This window comes from Fonticula alba (assembly GCF_000388065.1).
Source record: "Fonticula alba strain ATCC 38817 unplaced genomic scaffold supercont2.34, whole genome shotgun sequence".
Classification (NCBI taxonomy): domain Eukaryota; order Rotosphaerida; family Fonticulaceae; genus Fonticula; species Fonticula alba.
This window is the reverse complement of record NW_009243004.1, coordinates 4,378-13,457: the sequence shown is the minus strand read 5'-3', so window position 1 is coordinate 13,457 and position 9,080 is coordinate 4,378. Positions and strand designations below refer to the sequence as shown.

At 79.7% G+C, this 9,080-nt stretch overlaps 1 protein-coding gene across 1 annotated transcript in view; it reads left to right on the top strand.

The window, feature by feature from the left end:
- Nucleotides 1–542: 542 nt before the first annotated feature.
- Nucleotides 543–9,080, top strand: part of H696_06231 (CAMK/CAMKL protein kinase) — a gene marked incomplete at both ends in the record, with an annotated part of 12,140 nt that continues 3,602 nt past the window's right edge. Inside the window, 6 exons of the mRNA XM_009499979.1 lie at nt 543–1,984; nt 2,236–3,251; nt 3,526–4,162; nt 4,398–4,813; nt 5,008–7,844; nt 8,067–9,071. Of these exons, the coding sequence (XP_009498254.1) occupies nt 543–1,984; nt 2,236–3,251; nt 3,526–4,162; nt 4,398–4,813; nt 5,008–7,844; nt 8,067–9,071 (7,353 nt within the window). The remainder of the gene's footprint in view (nt 1,985–2,235; nt 3,252–3,525; nt 4,163–4,397; nt 4,814–5,007; nt 7,845–8,066; nt 9,072–9,080) is intronic.

The following is a 9,080-nucleotide window of genomic DNA, read 5'->3' as shown; positions in this document are numbered from 1 at the left end:
CCCCCCGCCCCCGCCAGGTTGCCGCTCGTTCGCCGGTCCTGCCTCGCGTCGGCGCTGCCCCAGCCCCCGAGTCCGGCCGCCCGCCTCGCCCTCGCCGAGTCCGTGCGCACGGCCGACGCGCCCGGGCGCGCCCCCGTCTTTCTCTCCGCCCTTTGCCGTCCGCCGCACCCCAGCGGAAGAGGGTGCATGTTGCTGGCCTGCGCACGCCGGTCCACCCGATCGCGACTGCCCCGCGCGCCAGCGAGCAGACCGCCGCCTGGCTGCCGCCTCCCCCGGAGGACGCCGGACCTGACCGGGCTCCCGGTGCGCTTGGATGCCCTGCTCTCTGCGTGCGGCGGCGGTGACCGCCGCCGCCGCCGCCGCCCACGCGCCCCGCCGCCGCCCTCCCTCTCGCTGTCTGGCAGTTTCTGACCCGCTCGCTCACTGGCTCGGCTGCCGGCGACCCGCGCGCCCGGCCGCACGCACGCCGCCGCCCCCAACGCCCTCGCCCCCCCCCGCCCTCGCCCCGGCGGAAAACACCCGCCCCCGCAGCCCCCACCACCATGAGCCATGACCCGCGACAGGGCGGCCTGCGCGGCGGCACCGCGGCCCCGCCCACGCCGCCGGCCTCCTCGAGGCTAGACCCGACACTGTCGCCCACCGGCGAGGCCGGCACGGCCCCGGCCGGGGGGGCCGGCCTGCGCGCCAAGTACCAGGGGGCCGGCCCGCGCGACAAGCATGCCGAGGCGGTGGCCGCCACCTTCGAGGCGGCCAGCCCCGGGCCCGGCGGACTGCCGGGGCCCCGGGCGGCCCCGGGCGAGCCGGGCTTCGGCCGGCCAGATCGCGGCCCGGCCGGGCCGCACCCCGTACGCCCGCCGCCGGCCGAGGGGGAGGGCACGCCCGGGGCGGCGCCCTTCGCCGGGCCCGGCGCCGGGGTGACCAGTCCGCCGGACTCGCCGCCCTCGGCGGCCGGGCCGCCGACCGCCGGGCCTGGCCCGGGCCCGGGCCCGGGCCCGGCCGCCGACGAGCCGGCCGAGTACCCGGGCCGGCGGCCGGACAGGCAGGCCGGGCCGCGCGCGGCCGGCACCCTGCCCGGGGCCCCGGGCGCGGCCTTCGCCTCGGGCACCTACCCCGGGGGGCTGGGCGACCGGCCGGCGGGGGCCGGGGGCCCGGGGCCGAGTGCGCGGCCGGCCGGCCGGACGGCCTCCTCGTCGGCCGGCGCCGGGTCGTCCTCGGGTTCGCGGGCCGGCGCCGGCGGCGGCGGCAGCACCGGGGCCGGCGCGGCGCCGCCCGACCGGCGGTCTGCGGCGCAGGCCGGCGCGGCCGCCACCCCGGCCAAGCCGGCCAAGCCGCCGCGCGCCTCCGCGCAGGCCGTCGTCTCGGAGGCCCTGTCCGTGGACCAAGCCACCATCGAGCGGCAAATCACCTACGAGGAGCTCCGGCTGATGGTGGCCCAGGCGGGGCTGGCGCAGCTGTCGCTGGAGGCGCCGCCGGAGCAGCCGGGCCCCGGCCAGGGCGGGGCCGCCCCGCCGCGCCGGGAGCTGGACCTGCCGCTCGGGCCGCAGGACCTGCTGGAGCTGGGCCTGGACCCGTACAACCCGCTGGATGCCCTGTACTATGACCCGGATGGCGGGTACTTCGGGGACGATCCGAAGCAGCTGGCGGCGGCCCTGCGCGCGGCCCACGGCCGGTCGGCCAAGCAGGCGGACCCCGGGGCCGAGCCGGCCGGGCCGGATGCCGGCCCCGGCGCCGCCCGGCTGCCGCACTGCACCCGGCCGACGTATGGCTTCCACCCGCGGCCGCGGGCGTGGCGCCGGCTCGACGGCTCGGCCGACTGGGACCGCGGCTGGGACCTTGTCCGGGCGGACTGGGCCCAAAACCAGCCGCTCGAGGGCCGCGTGGTGGAGGTCCCGCCCGGCCGCATGGTCCCGGCCCCGGCCACCTACCAGCCCGGGTCCCTGGTCCACGGGCCGCCCAATGTCTGGGGCGACAGCTCGATGGTCATGTACGTCTCCGGGTCCGTGGGCCTCGCGGGCTGGGCCGGGGGGGCGGGGGGGGACTGGACCTGTGGGGCAGCGCGTGTGCCCGGCGGCCGGCTGTTGCTAACACACTTTGCGCTTCGCCACGCCTCGGTGGCCGATCGCCTGTCACCGGCACTGGCGATCACTCCCGCCCCCTCGCCCGCCCTCGGGACGGCCGTCGGCATGACCCCCCTCCCGGTGCACGGCGCCCAATGGGCGTGACCCCCGGGCGCAGGGAGGAGCCGCTGGCCGCGGTCCCGGGCACCGGGCCCGGCGGGCAGGCCGACGCCCCGGCCGGGGCCGGACCGCACGCGGCCGGCACCGCGCCGCACCCCCACGCCGGGGTGGCCACCGCCACCGGGACCATCATCCGGCGGGGGTGGTTCGGCCGGCGGACGGTCAGCACGGCGGCCACGGCCACGGCGGCCGGGCCGGAGGCCGACGGCCCGGGCGCCGGCGACCCGGCCAGCACCCCGGCCCCGGCCCCGGCCCCGGCCCCGGCCCCGGCCCCGGTCATGACCCCGGCCGCCAGCAGCACCGAGTCCAGCATCGTGCCGGACCAGGTGGGCCCCTACCGGCTGGGCAAGGTCCTCGGGGCCGGGGGCATCGGCACCGTGCGCAAGGCCCGGCACGTGGTGACCGGGCGCAAGTACGCCGTCAAGCATGTGGTCATGTGCAAGCGCAAGCGGCGCTTCGTCCTGCGCGAGCTGTCCCTCGGCCGGCTGGTGCACCACCCGAATGTGGTCGGCCTGCGGGACGTGGTGTACTCGGACTTCGGCAAGGAGGTGTACCTGGTGTTCGACCTGGTCGATGGCGGGGCCCTGCTGGATTGGATCGTGGCGCGGCGCTTTTTGCGCGAGTCGGCCGCGCGGCCGCTCTTCCGCCAGCTCCTGGCCGCGGTGGAATACTGCCACCGGCACTGCATCGTCCACCGGGACCTGAAGGTGGAGAACATCCTGGTCGGGCGGGACGGGCGCCTGCGCCTGGCCGACCTGGGCCTGGCGGCCCTGTGCGACGACCCGGCCGGCGACCCGCTCCGGACTAACTGCGGGTCGGTGTACTTCGCCGCGCCGGAGCTCCTGGCCGGCAAGCCGTATCGCGGCCCGGAGGTGGACCTCTGGTCGCTGGGGGCCGTGCTCTATGTGATGCTCATTGGCCGGGTGCCCTTCGAAGACCGCAGCCTCAGCCGCCTGTATGCCAAGGTCCAGTCCGGCGAGCTCCGGTGGCCCAGCACGCCGGTGGTGTCGGCCGGTGCGTGAGGCCGATGGCCGGGCTCCTCCTCCGGTGCCCCTGTCCCCGGGGCATGGCCGGGCGTGGTTTTTGCGTGTGTGTGTGTGTGTGTGGCCGGGGGCCGGAGGGGGGGCGGACGAGGCGCTGGCCGAGGCCCGGCGGCGGCCGCGGCCCCAGGGCCCGGTCCTTTTTTCCTTCCCCCCGCCCGCTGACACTGACCGCCCTGCTTGTCGATCTGTCCGCCGCGGCCTGTGCCGGCCCGCCTCCCTTATTCCCCCCCCCCCCCCCCCGACAGAGGCCAAGTCCCTCATCATGAAGATGCTGACCGTGGACCCCTCCCGGCGGGCCACGCTGGACGACGTGCTGGCCGACCGGTGGGTGTGCGACGGGTATTCCGGGCCGCCGGCCCCCCGGCGCGGGGACCTCGGCCGCTTTGACCCGTTCAACCCGGCGGTCGGGCTGCTGGGAGCCGGCGGCGGCGGCGGCGGCGGCGGCGGCGGCGGCGGCCCGGCCGGCCCCGGCGGATCGCTCCTGCTCACCAGCACCAGTGCCAATGCCAGCGGCATGGGGCTCGGCGCGGGCAGCGGGTCCTGCCCGGCCCCGGGCCGGCCGCCGTACGCCCCGCCCCCGCCGCGCAGCCCGCCGGCCAGCGTGCCCGACGCCCGGGCGGTCGAGCGCCTGGCCGAGTTCGGCTTCAAGCCGGACGCCATCTACGCGGCCCTGGTCCGGGCGCATGTGCTCGGGGCCCGGGGCGACGGCCTCGACGGCCTGCCCCGGTGCCCGATCGTCTGCATGTACCAGCTGGCCTTGGAGAAGATCCGCCGCGAGGAGAACGACCCGTCCGAGGCCTGGGGCTGGGACGGCTGGGGCTCCGGCTGGGACGAGTACCACGACGACATCAGCGCCCGGGGCAGCATGCGCCCGGCACTCCGGTGCGTGGCCCGCCCTCGCCCACAACACCAGCGCGCCCCGGGGGATTGTGGGCCAGGCCGCCGCGTGGTGGCTTTGCGATCGGCACATCCCCGGACCCAGGGGGGCGGGGCAAAGAAGACAGCACACTCGCACACCCGCACACCCGCACACCCGCACACCCGCACACACACACGCCCGGCCAATACTGACCGCCCGCTTCGCCCGGCCGGCGTGGCCACGCCCCCCCCCCCCCAGACACAACCTGGTGGCCCTAGATCGGATGGCCCTCGGGCCCGGGGGCCCGGTCCCCGGGGCCGCCTTCGCCTGCTACTGCGGGTCCGGGCTGCCGGTGGTGCGCCCGGGCCCGGGGGCCGAGGCGGAGCCGCTGTCGGCCGCGGCCGCGGCCGCCGCGCTGGCGGTCCACCGGTCCGGGCATGTCCGGCCCGAGGTGGCCCAGGCCATGTCCGGGCATGCTGGGCGGTCGTGGGCGCGCGCCGGCGGCCGGGCCCTCACCGACGCCGGCGTGGTGTCCGGCCCGGGCGCGCCCGGGGTCCCGGTGGTGGACCTGACGTCGACCGCGCCCGCCGGCGGGGGGACCCTCGCCGGGGACGCCCCCACCGGCCTCGGGGGCGATGGGCTGCTCAGCACCGACGAGGGGGACTTCGCGTACTGTGCGTGTGGGGTTTATTTTGTCCAAGGGGGCGGGCCGCGCCACGGCCGCCGCCCCGGGCCCACCGGGCACATGCTCCCGCGCGGAACACTCACCCAGCCTCTCTCCCGTACCCACCGACGGCCTTTGCGCGGATGCTCGGCGCCCGGCCGGGTTGCTTTTTGGTCCCCGGCGGTGGGCCGTGGCGCGGGCCAGACTACGACCAGCCCAGCGGCCAGCCCCCCTGCTCCGGGGCGCGGTATGGCCACGCCGGGCTGGAGGCCCCGCTGCCGGCGGCCCTGGCCGACGCCGGGCTCGGGGACCAGCTGTCCCCGGGCGCGGGCGACATGCCGGGCGAGGGCGCCGGCGGCGATGGCGCGGCCGGCCCGGGCGGCGCGCGGCCCCGGGGCCCGGGGTCGCCGTCCGGCCCCGGCGGCAAAGCCCACCCCGGCCCCGGCGGGTGCCCCTCGTGCGGGGCCTGCCAGCCGGGGCCCGGGGCCGGGTTCTATGCGGCGACCCTGGTGGCCGGGGGGCTGCCCCCGGGCCCCGGGCCCGGGCCCGGGCCTCACCACCACCACCACCACCCCATGGCGATGATGATGATGGCGCAGCAGCCGCCGCCGCCGCCGCCGCAGCAGCCGCTGGCGTCGCAGGAGCCGCAGCCGCAGCAGGCCCCGCTCGGAGGCGGCGGGCCCGGGATCATGCCGCGTAGCGGTCGCATGGTCCGGTCGGCCACCACCGAGTGCATCGGCGCCGGCGGGGCGCGGGACAGCCCCTCGCGCGGGGGGACCCTGGTGGCCGGGCAGCCGCCGGGCGGCGAGGCGGCCGCCGCCGGACCCCGGCGCAGCGAGTCCATGGACCTGGCGTCGGCGGCGGCGGGCGGGCCCGGCCCGGCGGCCGCCATGCTGGACAGCCTGGTGGCCGGGCTGCCGGCCGGCGGGTCGCTGCGCGGCACGCGTTTCCATCGGCCGCCGAGCCTCCGGCTGCCGGGGGCCGGGGCCGGGGCCGGGCCCGGCGAGGCGTCGCCCGGGCCCGCGCGCGGCCGCCTGGCCGGCACCGGCCGCACCGGGTCCGCCCCGTCGGGGCTGGGCCAGGCGGCCGGGGCCGGCGGCCCGCAGCAGCCCCGGCTGCAGGCCCTCCTGGCCGGCGGCCGGCCGCACCCGGCCGCCGGGGCGCTGGCCACCGTCGCCGGCATGCCCTCGCCGATGTGCTCCTCGGCGCCGAACAGCCCGGACCTGCTGGGGTTCCGGTCGAACGGCGGCGCCGGCGGCGGCGGGCCCGGCGGCGACCTGTCGGACCTGCTGCACTACCAGTACCTGCACTTTGCCCTGCACCAGCAGCAGCAGGGCCTGGCCGGCGGGGGGCTGATGAGCGCCCCGGCCGCCGCCGCCGCCGCCGCCGGCCCGGCCGGGGGGGCGTATGGCTGCACCACCGGCGTGGTGGCCCCCTGCGCCGGGTGCCGGTGGCTCGGCCCGGCCGGCACCATGCCCCAGTGGGCCTCGAGCCAGGCGCTGGTGCGCTCCGAGCAGGGGGCCCTGGTGGCCACGGTCGGGCCGCCGATCGTGCCGGTGGCGCCGACGCCGGCGGCCATGCCGCCGCGCTACTCCGGCGGCCTGTTCGCCGATGAGCCGGACGCCGGGCACCACCACCCGGGCCTGGCGCCGGCGCCCTGCGGCCCGGGGGCCGGGGCCAGCTGGGGCGCCTCGGCCCCGGGGACCCCCCGGGGGCCGGGCAGCGCCGGCGGCCCGCTCCATGTGGCCTCGTATGCGGCCGGCCCGGGCGCCATGCTGCCGGCCATCGCCCCGGCCCTGTGCAGCGGGTGCGGCCTCCTGCGGCCGGTGCACGCGGACCTGCTGCAGATGTACGGTCTGGCGGCCGGGGCGGTGGCGGCCGAGCACCACCCGGCCGGCCTGGGGCCCGAGGGCCCGGTCGGGGGCTGGCTGCCGGCCGGGGTGGAGTCGGCCCCGGCCACGCCGGCCGCCCGGCCGCGGCGCATGCGCGCGGCCACCTTCTCGGCCAAGGAGCTGCGCCGCGGGGTGCGGGCCCTGCGCGGGGCGACGGCCGCGCCCGGCGGCCCGGCCGGCTCGCCCGGGGCCTCCACCACGTCCACGGCCTCGGTGACGGCCCCCGGCGCCGGGGCCGGGCCCGGGCCCTCGACCACGCCGTCGGCCACCAGCGGCCTGGGCGTCGGCGGCACGGGCATGCACCTGCCGAGCCCGATGTCGGCGGTGGCGCCGCCGCCGCCGCCGGGCGCCGCCGCCGCCGGTGGTCCCGGCCCGGCCCTCGAGCACATTGGCTTGTGCGCCTGCCCGCCGGGGCCGGCCCTTGCGGCGGCGGCGGCGGCGGCCATCCCCGGGCCGGAGTCCCCCCGGCTGGGGGAGCTCCTCCTGGTGGCCTGCACCACGCGCTGCTGGTACTCGGTGCTGCTGAACCGGCCGCCGGCCGGGGCGCCGGGCGCCGCGCCCTTCGGCCTGTTCGCCGGGCCGGGCGCCATGCCGAGCGCCTCGGCCCCGGTCACCCCGCGCCATGGGTATGGCACTGGCGGTGGCGGCGGCGGCGGCGGCGTCGGGCCGGATGGCCGGCCCACCGCCGTGGTGGTCCCCCCGCCGGCGGGCTTCTATGCCCCGGCGGCCGACTCCGCCGGGTCGCTGCCCATGTCGGCGGCCGGCGGGCCGGGCGTGATGGCGCCTGGGGTCCGGGCCGGCCCGGGTCCCGGGGCGGTCAGCGCCGCGGCCCCGCTCCAAGCCACCGGCACCCTGTCGGCCATGGTGCCGGCGGCCGCGGCGGCCGCGGCGCCCGCGCAGCCGCCGCAGCCGCAGCCGGCGGCCGGCGGGGCGCCGAGTGCCGGCCCGGCGACCGGCGGCTCGGCCACCAGCCCGGCGGCCGCCCGCGGGGCCGGCCTCCCGGGCGGCGTCAACCCCATGAACCTGCCGGCCCCGGACTCGCAGCCTTCGCCCCCGGAGAAGGTCAGCCTCCGGGGGCTCTTCAGCCTGGCGGCCACCAGCTCCAAGCCGCCGTACCTCATTTTGGACGAGATCCGCCGGGTGCTGGATGTACGTGTGGCCTATTGTGCCGGGGCTTGCCCCCCCGGCCCGGCCGCGGCCGACGGCGGGGCCGCCGCACCCACGCGCATACACACGCGCACGCGCACACGCACGCGCACAAGCACACTCAAGCAGGCACCCCCTCCCGCCCGATGTTGATGACTGACCTCCGCCGCCCGCACGTGTGACCCTGTGCCCCGGGCCCCGGCTCGCGCATTGCCCCATGGCCAGAACCAGCGCATCACCTACCACATGGTCGGCACGTATGCCCTGTACTGCGTGGTGTCGGCGGCCGGCCTGGCCAGCGGCGGGCACAACGACTCGTCCTACACCGACCGGTCCACGGGCGGCGAGCTGACGGCCAGCGATTGGGCCGACCCGGGCGCCGGGGCGGCCGGCTACTCGAACAACAGCCGCGAGCTGCTGGCCACCGCCGGCACCGTGGCCGTGGCGGCCGAGCACCCGCACGACCACCGGCCGCCGTCGCCCCGGCCGCCGGTGGACGACCCGTCGCGATCGTGCGCCAGCAACCTGTCCCAGGCCACCACGGCCGTGGGAAGCCTGAGCGCCGGGCTCCTGGCCCCGGGCGGGCCCGGTGACAGCACCACCGGGCACCAGCCCCAGCCGCCGGATGGGCACGGCCCCTCGGGCGCGGCCCCGGCCGAGCAGCAGCTCCTGGCCACCGGCCGCTCCGGCGAGGAGGACTTCGCCACGTCCACCGGCAGCGAGCTGGACCTCTGCCGGACGCAGGGGCACTGCCAGCAGGAGCTGTCGATCCCCTGCCCGGAGGACATGCCGCCGCCCGGGCCCGGGCGAGGCGGCTACCCGGCGGCGCCGGCCGGCCCGCTCGCCGGGGCCCACCACCACCACCACCCCCACCATCCCCCCCCCCCCCCCCCCCCCCAGCCGCAGCCGCAGCAGCCCGCGGGCTTCGGCACGGCGGCGGCCTACCAGCCGCACGCGCACCCGTACCACCCGCACGCGCACCACTTCCCCCCCGGCGGGCCCGGGGCCGGGCCCCCCCCGGGCCCGCACCCTGGCGGCCAGTCCAGCAGCCGGTCGCTCCTGCAAAGCACCGACAGCCAAATGCTCACGGCCACCAGCGGCAGCGTGCAGGTGGCGGCCTACGAGCTGCCGGTGGCCTTCGAGATCGCGGTCGTGCAGCTGCCGCTGGTCCGGACCATGCATGGGATCCGCATGCGCCGGCGCCAGGGCTGCGGCCGGAGCTACCGGTCCGTCTATGTC